We start from the raw sequence: 20,504 nt of genomic DNA, 5'->3' as shown, positions 1-20,504 counted from the left end.
ATGGGGAGATCATTTTGCATCTGCTCTTTTTAGAAAAGATGTTATTTCCCAAGTTCACTGCTTAAAAAATTATTGGTAGTAAATTACTTGAATACCCTTCACAACTGACTGCAACAATGAGGCTGGGAAACAGCGACCCTTGCAGTCACAAACTCCTAAGTCAACATGTATCCTCCAGGAAGTGTTCCCAACGAAGCCTTGACTCCATCGATACTCTGGGGGGAATGCTGGTCTTAGCACTCCCTTGGTAAGAGGCAGACAGCAGCTTCTATTTCTTTTGCATTTTCACCCCAGTGCGCAAGCCCAAGGCTCCCCATCCTTATTTCATGCTGCTGTGTGCTTTCAGCATAGCTAAAAATGCTAACAAGAATTGGACCTCCAAATGATGGGTCCTTAACCTTCTTTTTTCTTCTTCTTCTTTTTTTTTTTTTTTTTTTTTAACATGCCCTTAACCTTCAGTTAGTCCTTTTCAAACAGAGATCCGTCAGGGCCAAGAACTGCATCCCCCCCACCCCGCCCCCAAATCCAGGCCCTTGGAAATGATACCTGTTCTTAATTGCTACCATTATGGGGCATTTGCAAAATGTCAGGTACTGTGCTTTTGACTTTAGATACACTATTATCTAACAGAACAGCTGCGGAGTGGTTGGAGGCCCTCCTGCCGGGCTCTCTTCTGTCTGCAGCCCACACAGCTGGTGCTCTGGCTCGCGGAGCAAACATTTCCTTCTGACTCTCTGTGACTGGCGGCAGCCAGCAATCTCCAGGAGCAATCCACCCCACTTTCCATTTGTAAACTAAAGACATTTGCGGGTGATGAAGTGTACCTCAAATAAATAAATCCGGTTTCTTTAAGGAACATTCACCCACACATCAAAGCCATCTAGCAGAGTTAAATTATTCTAGGGGAAGCTGTGTTTGGGACGGCCTGGGCTTAGTTCAGTTCCAACAGGGAGGGAGCCACGCGTGTGGCAAGCTCTCTTTGGGGAAGGGCTTTCTTCCTCTGCAGACTCTACCTCGAGGGCTCATCAGGGTGGCATCCACAGCCTTGCCTCCATCCCCGCAGCGGGCTTCGTCGAAGGGCAAGCATTGCTCTCCCGTTCCTGCCACGACTTCTGAATTCCCAGCCAGGTCTTTAGCTCCGCTCAGAGACTTGACTCGGTAGATTCGCCGACTGTTGGTATCAGACACGTAGAGAGAGCCGGACACGGGGTCCACCGCCAGATAGTACTTGTGTGCTGGGTTGTTGCTTTAGGAGAAGAAGCACAGAGAGGAATGAGAAGGGGCTATGCAGCTGGCCTCCTGGATCAAAGAGATGACAGAAATCCCAGCAATACTCTACCCACCTCCGCTGTCTTTCCACTTTAGTGAACTGGAAAGAATCTAACGTAATAAGTTAGTGTTCTAACATATCATGGCTCTTAGCTGCTTCTAATTGGACTTAAGCTCCTCACGCTACCAGAGAATTCATCGCTTCCCTTCATGCTAGAATACCATTGCTTCATTTAGCCGTTGCGAGAGATCTCACTCTGATACTGCTTTTGTGTTCGTGCTTCGTGGGTACCAGCCTCCTTTCTTTACCCCGTGGGTTTACTATGTTCGCAAGGGGGGCTGAGGAACACTTCCACGGGACGATGTCCTCTTCTTAATCTATGCTTCCTCAGTGCCTCCAAAGTACTAGATCATGAATACTGGGGCAACCTGGCGTTTTCCTAACTTTGTGATGGGCGGCTCCCCAGAGCCATCCCCAGTCCTCAGCCTCAGATCTTCTCTACTGTTCCTCGGTGTGGATATGAACAAAGTTGGTATCTTGTGTGATGACATGTGATATCTTGCCGATATCACGTCCAGAATCTGAATGGTAAAGGAAGGAGATGCAGTTTTCAAATCTTGGGTAACAGTGAGGTCACAGGCATGGCCCGGGATCTGCCAGGACCCTAAGACACACTAGGAGAGAGATCCCTCAGGGTGGGGGAAATGAATGAGGAGAGCAAGAAGCCTCAGAGACCTGGATCTCTTTCTCTGCCGTGCGTCCAGCTGTCCTATGTGTTGCTGACGAGGACAGGGTAAGATCTGTAAACTTGGCACAGGACTAAGACACAGGAAACTCTAAACTCAACCTGGACCCAGATGGCGAACCTAGGGAAGTCTTTTGGCCACGATGGGTCCTAGATTCCTTACTGGGGTAATAAAGAAGTCAAATCAGAGCATCACTCATGCCCTTTGGGCTCAAACCCTACACTTTCATCCCTCTGCACTGTCTGTCCCTGGCTGGAGGCTGAGACCAGAATGGGTACTCGTGCTATTCCCACATTGGTGATTAGCATCACTGCCCCTAGGATGCAAGCAGCAGACGCCTCTCTGTCCTAGTGTGGGAGACTAGGTTTTGGTGCCACATGCCTAAAATGAGCACAGGTCTTTTCTTTTTTCCTTTTTTCAGTTATTTTTGAACTGTAGTTTGGAATTATGGGAAGAGAGGAGCTGGGAAAGGTGAAGGGAAGGTGAGGGCGATGGTAGTGTTGGATACATCTGTCCTGTAGACAGTAGCTGGTCAATTACTAATGAAAACACCACCATTTGGGTTCTTGCCTGAGTTAAGGAAGAAAAGAACAAGGAAGCCATTTTTAGGAACAGTTTGTGCGTCGAGACCGTCTTTCATTCCAGCCTCTCCTCAGGTCGCTATTAAGGCATATCAACGAGAATCAAGGTCTTTCTAAAATTCCAGCCTAGATAACAGGTCTGGGAGAGTAGGCCACCTGGGTTCCTTTCCTTCCTTCCTTCCTTCTTTTTTCGCCTACTAAGTCTTGAGAGACTATCCATACATGCAAAACAAATTAGGTCAGAAAGGGAAAAAATTCATGCCATTTTCTAATTAGACGCTGTGCTCTGTCACTGACCACACAGGAGCTGGTACCATCATCCGAAGAATCAGGGCACTGCACACCTGTGCCTGTCTGTGAGCAAGATAATTCATTCTGGGCTTTCTAGGGAGCCCAATTCAAGGAGGCTTTTCAAAATCTCCGGCAGAAGAGCAGCCAGTTGAGGGGGTGGGGTCAGTTCTTGCTGGGAGCCCATTCTTCCCAGGGCCTCATAACTCATTGCAATCAACATTCTTGCAGAGGAGCTCAGGGAGATGGATAGCCACGCTTTCACACTGGGGCTATGGCAAAGGTCAGATGGAGTGTGGAAGTTTGAAGCGGGTGTCCTTCCGGGGCACTGCTGCCTTTGAAAAAATCTGGCCCAATGCGGGTGTCTAAAACCAGCCAATTTGGGCGTGCCTGAGATGGAGGAGGCAGAGGACTCGTACACGAGGCTTTTGCACTGACTTTGATGATCTTGTACGGCTTTATTCTTTGTCGAATTTTGACCTTCCATCACGCAGGAGCCTCTGCCAACTTCATTTCAAGGAGGGAAGAGGAGTCCCTTGAGTATTAAAATACATTGCTTTGTTTTTTCTTCCTCTTCCAAATAAAAAGAAGGTCACTTTTCTTCCATTTTAGTGCAACCTGGAGTTTTCCTAACGTTGTAACAGGAAGCTCCCCAGAGCAACATGCACATATATGTGAATTGGACGAATATGGTTTAGGCGATAATCTCAGAGCATGACAAAGCCTACTTAGACAAAAAGTACTCGGTTCACACCCTTCATGATACTTAAAAGTGACTGAATTCCATGGCAATTTCCAATGCATCTGACTGTTGGATTCATTCTGACCAGCAGATTGGCAATTAACTTGTTTTTCTTTTTTAAAGTGACCATATATCCAGGGGAAAAAAAAAATCATTAAGGAGTTTGAAAATGAGTTTTTGACCCGTTTCCAGTTCATTAAAGCTTTTGTGAACCCAGTCCAGCATTTACAAAAGCTAGAAGTTTGCCTCAAATGTTTAGCCCAATTATGGACCGCACTGAGTAGTCGGGATGAAAGTTTGCTGAGGGTTCATTCCCTTGCACTTGCATCTTCCGGAAATTCTAATTACTGTCAGCTTATTTGGTTCCTTTTTGACTGAATTTCATAATTGCTAAAGCTTATCATATCCACAACACACAATTAGCACATAAAAAGTTACTATGTTTGGTACATAAAAATATACAACATGACACAAGAAAGCACAAAACAAAAAGCAAACACAAGGTAGCAAACGAACCATATCGAATTATACGGGAAAGACTTCTTCATCTTACCTATGTTTAAACTCTTTATTTCTTTAGAGAAAGAAAACAGAAGGAAAAAGAACAAACAGTTAGCGGAAGAACTGATGATAAAGCAAACATAACATTTTCGTTTCTTGTATAATGGGCCCCCCCCAAAAGGCACTCTTTTTCTTTTTTTTTCCCTTCTAGCTGACGGCTCCCAGCACTATTATCTGGGAAGCTCCTCTCATCTTGGATTCCTCCCGGCCATTGGACAATCTAGACAAGAAAACTTGAATTCTCTGACCAGCAATGTGGCGTCACGTGACACAGGTGGCAACAGGTGAACCAGGCTAATGAAGGGATGGCACACAGGTTACCTCTTGAGTGCCAACACCTATCGATTGGTAATGGCTGCTGGGAGGGCGGGAGTGGGAGGATTCTGAAGCCAAATTCAAGCTCAGCCGTCAAGAGTCCTGTGACGCCTTTGGAACATCCGCCTTGGGTGTGGTGATGCCTGTACCACCTACTTGCCATTGGTGCATTACAGAGTCTGTCCCACCCGAGAGAGAGAGCGGCCCTGCCCACAGCCAATTGCATTTGCCAAACACCCTGTTGAACCCTGAGAGTCTCAACCATTTCCTCGCTCTGCTCCTTGCCCCCTCCCCTCTCCCCATCTCCCTCGCACGCGTGGGCCCCCAAGTATGCATTCTTTCTTACAGATAACACCCATCAGTGAAACTCACAGGCGATTACCATCCTCTCGTAATTGGAGCCAAAGACTCCAGTTCACATTCTTTTTCGGAAAGCTAGTCAAAGTGTTGCTTCTGTTTTCTTTTAAGAATAAAAATACACGTCAGTTTCAACAGGAGAGTGGCTGAATCTTAAGGGCATTAAGGAGAAGAGGAGAGAGGCTAGGGCCTTAAATAGAAAAGTGCTCCCCACTCCTGAGGCTCCTGGCCAACGTGGAAGAAACCCCTGACCCCTCTTTCCCTTCCAGCTAAGGGAGGAGGCTTCAAGGAAGGAACAAAGAGGGTTTAATGCCCTGATTCCTGCCTGGGTGCGGCTCGGGTCTCTGCCGGGGGCCATCATTAGTGGTGGGTTTGCACAGGGATTACATTTTTATATTTTATTCCAACATGTTAGTTTTTACATTAAAAAAAAAGTTAATTAAATGATGCTGATAACTCTTGAGCTCTGACTGACATAGTGCAATTTAAGATTCATTCTGCAAAGCCTGGTGTGTCAGGGTGGCAGCCAGGAATTCTCGCATCTATTTTATATTGCTTAATGAAAGTGAAATGTTATCTGCCGCCAGTGGTAGTCATATTTGGCTCTTAATTATTGCAATATCGATTCCACTTTTTTTCAGTCAAGATTTTGTCAAAAGACTGGTTGGGATTTGGGTCTGCAGACCCGACCTACTTCTTTGCTAAGAACATCTGCTTTAAGTTGATTAATATAATACCTGTGTTGGGGGAAGGAGAAGGCAGGGGTGACTAAGTCACTGAGACTGCAGAGTGCAAATGATCATGTAGATCTGAACTTCGGAGAAAGGCTGAGGTCACCGCTATTCCAGACCAAGGCCATTAGCAGAGTGGGTGTTTAGCAGGCAACAAACCCAGATAAGAGCACCGGTGAGTCAGTCTGTGTATTGGGTTGGCCACAATGTTCGTTCAGTTCATGAATTCTTTGTTCGATAAAGTCCTTGGTGAAAATGAAAAAGGTCTTTTATTTTTCTTAAAACCAAATGAACTTTTGGGCCAAGCCAACAGAAGAGCATAGGTGCCCTACTTACAAGGGACAGGCCTAGGCTTTGCAACCATGGCTTCAAAGAAACCAACCCTTTGAGGAAAAAGTGGTGTCTCAGATTCGAGAATTGAGAAGGATTAGCTCTTCACACTGTGGAGTCTCAACGACTCCCCTGCAAAGCCTTCAGGGTCTCCCCAAGCCTTCTCCGCTCGTCTCAGGGAGCTCTCAGCAGGCTGTCTTGTGATTTATCTGTGTGCGCTTGTCTTCCTAGCTTCATCGTGAACAGAAGCGAGTAAGTAAATCTGGACATGACTGACTCATCTCCATACAGCTGATTCTTAGTAGAGAGCCCCGGAGAGAGTAAGGGCTGGAAAAATGGGTTCTTGAGTGGAGGAAGGAATAGGCTGCTTCCCTTAGCGCTGCCAGACCCTGCCTTGGATGAGTTCCAGTCCCTCACGTTCTGCTCAGAATCACAAAGCTGCAATAAGATGAGACTGTTGTCTCTTTTCATTCCGATTCCATCCCTCTGTGCCACAGAACAGGGTGGAGCTGGAGCGGCCGCAGTTTTTGTTTGTATGTTTTAGTTCTAACTCAAGAGAAGTGAGTTGAGATACATATAGTTCAGTTTTAGGCAGATGTGCTTATGCAGCTCATACGTGGTCCTTCTACCATCTTTTAGATGGTTGCTGGCCATTCTGCTACTCACGGCTTTCAGCAATCCTCCTGCCCTATCGTGCCAACTCACCTAGCATCATTACAGAAGGTGGCGTGCTCAATGGAGAAGTCATATATCGTGGAAGTGTATAGTTAATTAACAACAAATTTTAGGTTATTTGTCTGGATGTTGTGATGTTTGCACTAATTGTCAGACTTTCAAAATTTGCAATTTGTTTTGGTTTCTTTTCTTATCCTAAATGATAGTCAGTTTCATTCCCAAATTGCATAAGATTCAGGCCCCATGAAACCTGGGTACCTCCCTGGTGAAAGAGCTTTGAACACAGTGCCAAGAACTGTCCAAAATTTTATGGAAATATTGTTGTCATTGTTACTCTGGGTAGGTGCTGTGTTATATTTTGTTTCCTGACCTCCATGTTTATAACCTGACCTCACAGAGGAAGCATTCCTCTCTGACTACAATCTCATTCTCCTCCCTAATGTTCTACGTTGGCATTAAGCAGGGTCTGTTGGAGCTGTACTCTCAGGCAAAGCTGGCCTTTGGGGAAGCTTACTTTCAATTTCTGCTGCCCTTGCCCGCCTTCCTAGGCTCCCACTTTTCTTGTGTCTCTTCCCTCTCTAGCACTCACACATTTGGGCTGGACCATTCCCTCCCCTAAACATCCTCCCTGGTGCAATGATGCTGCTGACCTACCCCAATACCTCCGTCAGAATCTCAGCATGGGGAAGTGTTTTAGTTGGGAAAAAAGCATAGTTCATATCATAATATAATTTTATAATGGGAAAATGAAAAGAAAATTAGAATTTCAAACGTGAAGGAAAGTGTGAGATTCTTATGTTTATGGAAAGGGGCCAAGTTAAGAAAAGGCAGAGCGACACTGTCCCGTCCGTCATCATTTACTGCCTCACACTGGGGTTCACGTCTTGAGATAGTCTCAAATGGGGGGAGAAAGGAAAGCTTTCCCGCTGACCGAAGCTCACCTAAGATGTGAGTGACTGACAGATTTACTCTATTCCCCAGGGCCTGGGTTTCCCAAGGACCATCTGAAGAGGGTGATAGTTATGAGAAGGGAAATGGGCTCCTAGAGGTGGGGTATCAGGCTTTCTGGGGAGGTGGGTGTTGAAAATGTCTTGAATGCCAGTGGAATTGGAGCTGCCAGGTGATAATCGGTTTACCTAGGAATAAGGCTCCTTCTACCATCAGAAGTTTTTCAAGCACGTAGAACTCTGCCCCTGCATGTTTTGGTTAGGCAAAGGAAGAAGCAAGGAAGAAGGAGAGTGAACGTTTAAATAAAATTCGGGTTCGGAGGGTCAGCTCTGGGTTGGGTAAGTGAGACAGGGACGGGCACCGACTCCCAAAACTGGATCGTTCAGCTGCCAACTCACACTGGAGAAAAGACAGCAGCACGACAGGTCTCTCCCTGCCCGTCCATGGCCCCCCACCTCCCCGCCCTTTGCTGGTTACTGTTTTGAAGAGAGGGGATTGACATCCCTTTGTTTTCCGGTATGTAGTGGGAAGAAAAGAGGAATCAAACCAGTGTTCTTGTTAAAGCTTAACTTCTAATCGCCTGGATACCTGGCTGATAAAACAAGAGCGAGTCCAAAGGCGGTTAAAAAAGGGGGAAAAAAAAAATCACACAGCCGTGAAGGGAAATTGACAGTTACACTTCTCCGCAGCTGTCCTCAATGTCACCACGTGGGCCCTTAGCTTGTACCCTTGATGTTGTGGCCCCTGCAACTTCAGAGACGTGGAATCAGGGACAAACTCCAACCAAACGGTGGATGCTGGTCTTCGTCCCCTTTAACCCAAGCAACATGTCTTGACGCCCTCCTGTGGGCCAGGCACCGCTCTGGGCACCAAGGGACAAAGATGTCAAAGGTGCCGGCTCTACAGAAGTTCACACCCTGGGGCCCTACAGACTTGCAGAAATAGCTAAAAAACAAGGCAGTCGATGGTGTCACCTTTGTGGAAAATTAGAGTTAAGTGGCCCAGGGGAGGGAGAGAATTATTTCTGCTGGGGAGACTGGGCTTCATGGAAGAGCCCAGTCTTAAAGATGGAACTGATGAGGGAGACGAGGTAGAGAAGGTATTTTAAGTAGAGTGAGTCAAGGTGTGGAGGCGGGGATGGGTAGGCAAGGGCTGATGTGGCTCTGAGCGGGAAGAGAGGCGACAAAGAAGCCAGGGCCAGATGTGGAGGGTGACAAATGCCAGATGAAATCATGCAGCCCTCATGGAAAAGCCCAGCGCCAGCTCCACCCCCTTCCCTGCCTGCTTTCACGGCTCTCCACTGCCCAGAGGATGCCTACGAAGAAGATGCTTTACTAGGGTAAGAAAGGAAGGAAACGTGTTAGGAAAGGGACCTAGCTGGGGAGCTCTAGGAGGGTGGCTTGTCTGACTGTCATTTGGACGGCCTGAGGATTATCCAGCCTCTTCCACTTTGCGTCCTTCTTCCTCTCCCTGTTCGCCTTTCAATGATTACACCCTCTTACTCTACCCCATGGCCTCCCCCTCTGTGTTTCCATGATGGTTGGCTGTTGGCTCTTCTAGAACACTCAGCTTGAGTTGCCTTTTCTTGCCCAGGTCCCCATCTCTCACCCTCGAATGGGTGCTCTTTGAGCCTGGGTGTCATCCCCTTTTGGACCCTCAGGGCCCAGCACGGGCCTGACCCACCCTAATGCTTGGTAAACACATCCTGGATCACTGATCACAGAGGCTGGAACCTTCTTGGGTGGAAGCTGGGTTTTCTTCTCTCCTTTTACCCCTCCCAGTGCCCGGTACGGTCTCAGCTCCTCAGAACACTCAGCATCACTTTCTGGTGGTCAGAGCACTAACCTCTCCCCCAGGAGGGGCCTCAGAGACACAGAATGTAGATGCGCCCTGTGACTTCTTCTAAGTCCTTCAGTTGGCAGCTGAAGCTGCCTCAGAAAACACCACCGCCCATTTGGCTGCTCAGGTCAAAATCCCAGCATCACCCTTGATTCTTCTCTCCTCTCTCTTTTTTCCCCTCATTTTTTTTTACACCCTATAAACACAATTCCTATCAGATTTACTTCGAAAATATATTCCAGTTGGAAGCTCCCCATCTCCCCTGCTACCATCCTAGTCCATCTCACCATCCCCCAAATCCTGGACAACTGCTACAGCTCCCAACTGTAGTCTTACACCCCAACAGTCCATTCGTCACCCAATAGCCAGAGTCCTCTTTAAAAAATGCAAATCAGATCATGTCAGCTCCACCCCCCCTTCCTACTTCCAAATTCCAATGGCTGTGCATTACATAATGGAAAAGAAAGTGAAAAAGAATGCATATGTATGTATAACTGAATCACTTTGCTGTACAGCAGAAATGAACACAACACAGTAAATCAACTATACTTCAATAAAATCAATTTAAAAGCAGAGTACGATTCACACGTGTCGACATGGTCATTCAGACCCTGAAGTCCTGGTCCCCTATCTACCTCTCCGCCCCACTCTGAGACACTCTCAGAAGTCCATACTGGACTTCCATCAGTCCCTTAAATAAGCAGGCTGTTTGCTGATGTTAGAGCTTTGGCACAACTTTTCTCTGCCTGGGATACTCTTCCCCAGGTCTTCACGTGGCTGATCTCATCATTCAGGTCCCACCTCAAATATCACCTAGGATGAGGGGTTTCTCTGACTACTTTATCTTACGAAGCTTCTTCCTCCCTCCTTCCCACCACCACGGTTCTATTTCTTACTCCGTTAGAGTTTCCTTATGGCATTTAGTGCTTCTTGAAAAATTTTTAATTTGTCCACATGATGTAGTTTGAAGTTCCCTGTCAGACCACAAACACAACTGAGGCTTTGCTTGTTCCTCTGTTTTGGTTTTTTTTCCCTTCGCCAGACAGTTCCGCACATAGTATATATTTGCCTTGTTGAATGAATTATTTCCCTTATTTATAGACTGCATTTCTCCCTCTACTTACAGATCCCTCTCTAGGTTTGAGGGCCTAGAATCAACTTTCCTGAAAAGAGAGTTTCAAAGAGCTTTTGTCCAGCACAGAGACCTGGACTTCAGACTCAGTAGCTAGCAATGGCCAGGAGGAATCTCCCAGGGGTGGACAGAAGTTACCTAGCAAGGCCTATGCAGTACTTCTAAGTCAGATCCTAGTAAATGTGCAGAGATATCCAGAAAATTCATAGTGAGCCAGCACACAGAGGTGCTCAATATAAATGCCTGAACTAATACATGAATGTCAGAGGTTCTTAAACTTTGATGTGCGTCAGAATCTTCTCCAGAGCCTGTCAAAGAGAAGAGATGCCTCGGCCCTTCTCTAGACTTACTGAACCAGTGCCCCCGGGGGTGGGCTCCAGGAATCTGTATTTTTAAGAAGTACCACTTTAGAAACCCGTGAAATGGACCATCAGCTTAAAGTAGTGGTCCTTTCACTATTTGGTATGCATCAGATTCACATGTGAAGGTTTTATACAACACGGCTACCCAGGTCCCACCCCCAGCACCTTGACCGAAGGCTTTCTCCTTTGCTGTAAGGCAGGTGTCGACCACTGTACTAGATACACATGCAGTGTTCTATAGATACACAAAGCATTTCCCCTAGTCCTTATCTGATTCCAGGCCTAGGTTTTAAACCTCAGCCCGTCACACAGAATCTGTATTCTCTGAAGAACCCCACATGCGGCCACCATTTACCCAAGGAAGTTTCGTAGCACTGGGAGCAATAGGGCAAAAGAAGGTTTTCTGTGTAGTCACTTACCGTAACTCCAAGATGCTGGTCACGTTTCGGGAGGGAAAGATGCGCCGGATGTAATTGAAGTCACCAACGAAGAGGCTCCCATCGACTCCAACAGCCAGAGCTACTGGGGCTAGCAGCTTGTTGCTTCAGCAAGGCCGTTGCAGCTGGGACAGGAAATGCTCCGGCGGCGGCCGTTGCCCATGATGCTGGTGATGATGGCGGGCTGCTGGGTCAGGAACTGGTTCTCCCCAGTGCCCTTGTGTAGGATTCCTGGGGCAGGGGCAGTAAATGGGGGCAGTTATTGCAGCCCTCTGGGGAGGACACTTCTATAGGCTTACTGAGGATGAGGGGAAGTGACAGAGGGAAGAGAAACAGTAGGAAACGGCAACTTTGGGGAGCTCCCCAACTTCCTCATGATGCTGAGAGAGCTGTCATAGGATAGGGAAACCCCAAGGCCATGGTACGGGGTAAGATAACATTTGTAGAGATCACTGAAGAAGAACTGTGAGGTACACTAAGGTGGATGGTCTGGAAAAAAACAGCTCAACATTCCTTGACATTTACGAGTATTTTGGTCATTTGATGAAAAAGAGCTACGGGAAGGGGAGGGGGCTACCACTTAAATGTCAAGGCCGGAGAGAAGGTTCCAGAGGCAAGACTAGGCCGTATTTGGGAAAAGGAAATGTGCTCACGTACCACTTTTAACGTTGAGGATGTGATGTTTGTCCAGGGACCAGCCCCCGAGGTTGGAAGGGTCCAGCTCAAATCCCTGAAGGAGGGCTGTCCTTTTCTCCCACAGGATGAGACTGGGGCAGGTCTCATATTCAAACCCGACAGACACTGAAAGATAAAAGGGGGTGGGGCAGAGTGGGAGATGAGAGAGTTTCCTTGATTACTCCAGAGCCCTCCAGCAGGAATGAGAAACTTGTGCTCACGGTAATACAGATTCAGCTCAAAAAACTCACTCGAGGCAGGCTGATTGCTTTTCTCCTTGTGATTCCATACAATATTAAATTCAAATTTCAAGCTGAACTCAACCTTGAAACTTTACACAGTCATAGTCTGTGGGGATAGAAAGAACTTTCCAATGAACAGTTGGTTTTCAAAAATGACCCCAGCGATGGGGAGGCAAGAGATGAATCATTTAGAAACTGAATACAACGCTCCTTTAGAGATGGACAGGAGACCGTCTCCCTTAGCCTGTTCACGGCCTGCATTCGCTATATTTTGTGTTATTTATTTTCACTCACTAGGAGAAAGACCTATGGAAGCCCTGTGGCTCATTTATAAGGAGAGTCTGGAGGCGACAGCTTGTGTTAGCTGAGGCACTTTGTACATTCACTGAGGATTCCAGAGAGTTCCAAGTGAGGCAGGCATGGGGACACTGCCTGCCAATTATATGGCAATTCAGTGGGGAACAGAATCCAAAAACTATAAAAATCCTGCATTTGCCACATGGACAAATAGGAGAGAGGGGTGGGAGAAGAAGGATGTTAGTTCCAGTTCTGTTCCAGCTCACACTTCCTCGTGGCTCCATCTCCCCCGTGTGTAAAACAGAGCAAGTGAAGCCTCAGTTTCTCAGAGAGATGTCGTGAGGATAGAGGAGACAAAACGCCGAGATGCCGTACATTTTTAATTGGAACGCCGCTTCAGAAACATGAGGCATTGTTATTATGGCTGTTCCTTCCACATTAAATTCTTAACTATGTGTGTCACCTTTGGGGATTCTCCACAGCTTTTTTTAAATCCTGAGATACAGGAGTGTTGAAATGAAGGAGAGGTACATTTTATCTTTTAAAAAAACCCATGTATGTACTGGCTTGTCCTCTGAAAATTCCAAGAAACAATGACCAACTCAGTAGCAAAGAGAAGTGCTAGTGCCTGGTTTGTGGCCTTGAAATATTATTTCTCATTAACAGGAATCAGGGCTCCTTGAAGAAACGGCTGGAACAAGAAATGAACAACAGAAGACCAGGCGATTTGATCACACCAGATAGCAAGGAAGGAAATACAATCTACTAGGGCCACGTCGAAAGAATTTGGGAATCAGCTTGAAGAAGCTTCCACTGACCAAAGATGAGACAATTTGACTATGAGGAAAGATAATAACTTCAATGGATATATTAGAGGTATTTCATCCTGTGAGTTCATAATGGTATTTAAAAACACTGATTTGCCACCAGCAGAGGATGTGAGAGAGCCAGCTTATTAGGTTGAAAACTGGTAAATAAAGGGAAAGAATCAAGCATTTATCCTTTCTTTCTTATTTGAACTGTACCTCAAATAACCAAGTAGTTAATGAGAAAGTATCTCTAAATAAAAGTATTCTAGCTAGTAAATAATAAAGAAGCAATGACAGAATTAAAATATCATTTTGCAATCCCTAATGACCTAATGAATCTAGGCAATGAGCATCAATGCTGCTGAAATCACAAAAGAATAGACAGGCTGACATTAGTCACCTCCAGACAGAAGAAGACAGAACCATCTATCAAGCTGTCTTGCTTAAAAAAAAAAAAATCAAAGAATAAAATACTTAGGAATAAATTTAACCAAGGAGGTGAAAGACCTGTACACTGAAAATGACAAGAAAGTGATGAAAGAAACTGGAGAAGACACAAATAAATGGAAAGATACTCTATGCTCATGGATTAGAAGAATTAATATTGTTAAAATGTCCGTACTACCCAAAGCAAAGTACAGATTCAATGTAATCCCTATCAAAATTCCAATGCTATTTTTTCACAGAAATAGAAAAAACACTCCTAAAACCTGTATGGAACCACAAAACCCTGAACTGTCAAAGCTATCTTGAGAAGAAGAACAAAGCTAGAGGCAACACACGCTCAGATTTCAAACTATATTACATGGCTATAGTAACCAAAACAGTATGGTGCTGGCATGAAAACAGACACAAAGATCAATGGAGTAGATTAGAGAGTCCAGAAGTAAACCCAAGCATACATAGTCTATTAATTTATGACAAAGGAGCCAAGAATATACAATGGGCAAAGGACACTCTCTTCAATAAATGGGTTGGGAAAGCTGGACAGCCACATGTGAAAAAAAGAAAAAGAAAAAGAAATTGTACCACTCTATGCCACTCACAAAAATGAACTCAAATGGATTAAAAGCTTGAATATAAGACCTAAAACCATAGAACTCCTAGAAGCAAACATAGGCAATAAGCTCCTTCACATCAGTCATTGCAATGATTTTTTGAATTTGACACCCAAAGCAAAGGAAACTAAAGCAGAAAGGAAGAAGTGGGACTACATCAAACTAAAAAGCTTCTGCACAGCAAATGAAACCATTCATAAAATGATAAGGAAACCTACTGAATGAGAGAAAATATTTGCAAATCATATATCGGATAAGGGGCTAATGTCCAAAGTATATAAAGAACTCATACCACTTGACAGCCAAAAACCAAAGAACGCAATTAAAAAATGGGCAAAGGAACTGAATAGACATCTATCCAAAGAAGACATACACAAGGCCAATGGTATGTGAAAAGATGCTCAGCATCACTAATCTTCAGGGAAATGCAAATCAAACCTATGATGAGATATCACCTCACCCCTGTCAGAATGGCTATCATCAAAAAGAGGATGTGGAGAAAAGGAACCCTTGTGCACTGTTGGTGGGAATGTAAACTGGTGCAGCCATTATGGAAAACAGTATGGAGGTTTCTCAAAAACTTAAAAATAAAACTACCATAGGACTCAGCAATTCCACTTCTTGGTATCTATCTGGAGGAAACAAAAACATCAACAGTGAAAAGATATATGCACCCCTATATTCGTTGCAGCATTACTTACAATAGCTAAGATATAGAAACAACCAAGGTGTCCATCGACAGATGAATGGATAAAAATGACCTGATATACAATCAATGAAATATTATTCAGCCGTACAAAAGAATGAAATCTTGCCATTTGTGACAACATGAATAGACTTTGAGGGCATTATGTTAAGTGAAATAAGTCAGATAAAGAAAGACAAATACTGTATAATCTCACCTATATGTGGATCTAAAAATCTGTGTAAATAGGAATATCATTTGCTCTAAATGCCTCAATGTTTTATTGTGATAAATAGTAAATTTGGGGGACTTCCCTGGTGGCACAGTGGTTAAGAATCCACCTGCCACTTCAGGGGACATGGGTTCAAGCTCTGGTCTGGGAAGATCTCACATGCCACAGAGCAACTAAGCCCATGCACCACAACTACTGAGCCTGCGCTCTAGAGCCTGTGAGCCACAGCTACTGAAGCCCGCGCGCCTAGAGCCCGTGCTCCACAACAAAGAAGCTGCCACAGTGAGAAGCCTGTGCACTGCAATGAAGAGTATCCCCTGCTCACCACAACTAGAGAAAGCCCGCATGCACCAACGAAGACCCAACGCAGCCAAAAATAAATAAATTAATTAATTTAAAAAATTTTTGGAGAAATCTAAGTAATGTTTTTAAAGTGTTTATGAAACAAAGATGATCATAAGCAGAATTAAAAAAAAATAAAAACAAACAAAGCAAAAAACAAAAAGCCAAGCTCTTGTACAGGGAACAAATTGGTGGTTGCCAGAGGCAGGGGCTGGGTGGACCCAACAGGTGAAGAAAGTCAAAAGATACAAACTTTCAGTTAAAAAATAAATGAGTCACAGGGATGTGATATACAACATGGTAACTATAATTAGTAATGCCGTACTGTATATTTGAAAGTTGCTAAGAGAGTAGATCTTAAAAGTTCTCACCACCAGAAAAAAAATTTGTAACTATGTATGGTGACAGATGTTAACTAGATCTACTGTAGTCATCATTTTGCAATATATACAAATATCAAATCATTATGTTGTATACACTGTATGTCAGTTAAACCTCAAAAAAGTTGGTATAGATAAAATATCAGACTTGAACCTAGAAAGCCTCAAGGTCCAACTATCAATTTATGGGAGATATAGGACAGAGGAACATGTTAAACAGCCACAGGTGTGCAATCAGAAAACAAGTCAGACTATGGGAAATGCTACAGGCAAACAATACAGTTTCTTCAACAAATCAATCATAAAACCTAAAAAAAGAGGTTGAAATGGAAGGAGAAACCATAGATTAAAATAATTGAAGAGAAGTCAGCCGGTTGCACAAGGTGGATCTCGTCTGGATTCATAGTAAGTACAGGTAAAAATCTATAGTAATTACACAAAGGAACATGAGAGAAAGTCAAAGTAACTAATACCAAAGACAGCAGAAAAAGAAAGAAGGCACAATGGATCACAAAAGGGCCAGAAAACAAAGAATAAAATGACAATACTAAGTCCCTATCATTAATTAGTTTAAACGTAAACAGATTAAATTCTCCAATCAAAAGACATGAAACGGCTGAATGAATAAAACCAACAAGAGCCAATGTTATGATGCCTATAAGAGACTCACTATAGCCATAAGGACCCAGATGGACTGAGAATGAAGGGATGGAAAAAGGCATTGCAAACTTTCAAGTAAATGGTAATCCCATGCCCCCCAAAAAGCAGGGGTAGCTATATTTATATCAGACAAAATAGACTTCAAACTAAAAGTGTTAAAAAGAGACAAAGAAGGCCATTATATAATGGTAAAGTGGTAGATACATCAAGAAGATATAACAATTATAAATATTTACGCACCCAACAGTGGAGCATGTAAATATATAAAGCACAAACTAGCAGAGCTAAAAGGAGAAATAAACCATAATAGGATAAAGTTGGGGACTTGAATATCCCACTCTCAAAAATGGACAGATCATCCAGACAGAAAGTCATAAAGGAAACAGAGGATTTCAACAACACTGTAGACCCAATGGACCTAACAAACATACATAGAACATTCTATCCAACAATGGCAGAAGTGTACATGGAACATTTTCTAGGATAGACCATATGTTAGGCCACAAAACAAGTCTTAGCAAATTCAGGAAGATTAAAATCATACCAAATATCTTCTTTGACCACAATGCCATGAAACTAGAACTCAATAACAAGAGGAAAACTGGAAAATTCAAAAATATATGGAAATTAAAAAACACTCTCCTGAATAACCAATAGATTAAGGAAGAAACTAAAAGGGAAATAAAAAGAGACAAATTAAAATGGAAACACAAATACCAGAACTTCTGGGATGCATTAAAAGCCAGCTCTAAGAGGGAAGTTCATAGCAATAAGCACCTACATTAAGGAAGATCCCAAATAAACAATCTAATTTTGTGCCTTAAGGAACTAGAAAAAGAAGAACAAACTGAGCCCAAAGTTAGCAGAATAAAGGAAATAATAAATATTGCAGCATAAATAAATAAAATAGAAAAGAGAGAAACAAGAGAAAAGGTTAACCAAACAAAGAGTTGGTTCTTTAAAAAGATAAACAAAATTGACAACCCTTAATTAGACTACCTAGGGAAAAAACAGAGAGGACCCAAATAAACAAAATTATGAATGAATAAGGACACATTATTTAATAATTTATACTACAGAAATACAAAGGATCATAAGAGGCTCCTCTGAATAACTATACACCAACAAACTGAACAACCTAGAAGAAATGGAAAAATTCTTAAAGACATACAACTTATCAAAACTGCATCAGGAAGAAATAGAAAATCTGAATGACCAATTGCTAGTCAGGAAGAAATAGAAAATCCGAACGACCAATTGCTAGTCAAGAGATTGAATCAGTAATCAAAAATCTCCCAATGAAGAAAAGCTTAGGACCAGATGGCTTCACTGGTGAATTTTCCCAAACATTTTAAGCAGAATCAACACCAATCCTTCTCAAACTCTTCCAAAAAATCAAAGAGGAGGGAACACTTTCCCAACCTCATTTTCAAGGCCAGAATTACCCTGATACCAAAACCAGAAAAGGACACTATCAGAAAACTACAGGTCAGTATCCCTGATAAGTACAGATGCGAAAATTCTCAATAAAATATTAGCAAATCAAATTCAGCAGCACATTAAAATGATCATACACCATGATCCAGTGGGATTTATCTCTGGGATGCAAGGATGGTTCAACATATGCAAATCAATCAATGTGATAATCCAATTAATAGGATAAAAGAAAAAATCATATGATTATCTCAAGAGATGCAGAAAAAGCATTTGACAATACTCAACATCCATTCATGATAAAAACTCTTAACAATATAGGCATAGAAAAAACCCAACTCAACAAAATAAAGGCCATATATGACAGGCCCGCAGCTAACATCATACTCAATGGAAAACTATTGAAAGCTTTTCCTCTAAGATCAGGAACAAGACAGGAGTGCCCATTCTCACCACTCCTAGTCAACATACTATTAGAAGTCCTAACTGGAATAATCAGGAAGAAAAATAAATAAGATGTATCAGAACTGGAAAAGAAGCAGTAAAATTGTCCCTATTTGCCAATGGCATGATTTTATATATAGAAAATCCTAAAGACTCAAAAAAAAAATGTTAAGACTTAATCAGTAAATTCAGTAAAGTTGCAGGATGCAAAATTAACATACAAAAACCAGTAGCATTTCTATATACCAACAATGAATTTTCTGAATAAGAAATAAAATAAATAAATCCCACTTATAATAGCATCAAAAAATACTTAGGAACACATTTAATCAAGGAGGTGAAAGATCTCTACTCTGAAAACTACAAGACATTGAAAGAAATCAAAGAAAACACAAATAAATGGAAGGTATCTTGTGTACATGGACTGGAAGAACTAAGAGTGTTAAAATGTCAATACTACCAAAAGCCATTTATAGATTCAATGTAATTCCTATTAAGATTCCAATAGCATTTTTTTATGGAAGTAGAAAAAAACACTCCTAAAAGTTATATGGAACCACAAAAGACTCCGAGTAGCCAAAGAAATACTGAGAAAGCAGAAAAAAGCAGGATGCATCATACGTCCTGGTTTCAGGCTATATTATAAAGCCATAGTCATCAAAACAGTATGGTACTGGCATAGAAACAGACAAAGAGACAATTGGAATAGAGCTGACAGCCCAGAAATAAACCCAGGCATATATGGTCAACTAATATTTGACAAAGCAGCCAAGAATACTCAATGGAAGAAGACAGTCTTTTCAATAAATGGTGCCAGGATAATTGCATATTCTCATGTACTAGAATGAAACTGGACCCATATCTATACCACTTACAAAAATTAACCCAAAATGGATTAAATACTTAAATGTAAGACCTGAAACTATAAGGAAACAGGAATAAAGCTCCTTGACATGGGTCTTGGTAATGAGTTTTTGGCTATGACACCTAAAGCATAAGTAACAAAATGGAAAATAAGCAAGTGGGACTACATCAAACTAAAAAAAACCTTCTGCACAAGAAACCATAAAAGTGAAAAAACAACCTATATAATGGGAAAAATATTTGCAAATAGTAGATCTGATAAGGAGTTAATATCCAAAACACATAAAGAACTCATACAACTCAACAGCAAAAAGCCCAAATAATCCAATTAAAAAATGGGCAAAGGACCTGAACAGACATTTCTCCAAAGAAAACACACAAAAGGCTAACAGATACATGAAAAAATGCTGAACATCACTGGTTATTAGGGAAATGCAAACGAAAAGCACAATGAGGTAACACCTCATGCCTATTAGAATGGCCATCAAAAAGACAAGGGATAACAAATGCTGGTGAGGATGTGGAGAAAAGGAGACCGCTGTGCAACGTTGGTGGGACTGGAAACAGTATGGAGGTTCCTGAAAAATTAAAAATTAAAGTACCATATGATCCAGCAATTCTACTTCTGAGAATGTATCTGAAGAAATGGAAACCCTATGTCAAAGAGATATTTGCACTCCCATGTTCATAGCAGCATAATCAAGATATGGAAACAATGTAAGTGTCCACTGATGGATGAATGAATAAAGAAACTGTAGTATGTGTGTGTGTATATATATATATGTATGTATACATATATATACAAATACATACAATATACATATGTGTGTGTATATATATGTGTGTGTGTGTGTATATATATATACACACACACAATGAAATATTACTGAGCCATAAAAAATGGGAAATCCTACCATTTGCAACAACATGATGGAACTTGAAGGCATTATGCTAAGTGAAATAAGTCAGACAGAGAAAGACAAACACTGTATGATCTCACTTATATGTGGAACTAAAACCAAAACAAACTCATAGAAAAACATATCAAACTTGAGGTTTACCAGAGGC

General features: G+C 42.6%; 1 protein-coding gene across 1 annotated transcript in view; it reads right to left on the bottom strand.

Annotated features, from left to right (window-relative positions):
* TENM2 (teneurin transmembrane protein 2) overlaps positions 1-20,504 on the bottom strand; it is a 1,157,329-nt gene that overhangs the window by 63,228 nt on the left and 1,073,597 nt on the right. Inside the window, 5 exon segments of the mRNA XM_060144169.1 lie at positions 1,014-1,246; positions 4,181-4,201; positions 11,297-11,420; positions 11,423-11,545; positions 11,972-12,115. Coding sequence (XP_060000152.1) covers positions 1,014-1,246; positions 4,181-4,201; positions 11,297-11,420; positions 11,423-11,545; positions 11,972-12,115 — 645 coding nt within the window.

The sequence above is a fragment of the Lagenorhynchus albirostris genome, chromosome 3 (assembly GCF_949774975.1).
Source record: "Lagenorhynchus albirostris chromosome 3, mLagAlb1.1, whole genome shotgun sequence".
NCBI classification, from domain to species: domain Eukaryota; kingdom Metazoa; phylum Chordata; class Mammalia; order Artiodactyla; family Delphinidae; genus Lagenorhynchus; species Lagenorhynchus albirostris.
The sequence above is the reverse complement of the archived record's forward strand: the minus strand, read 5'-3'. Positions and strand labels throughout refer to the sequence as shown.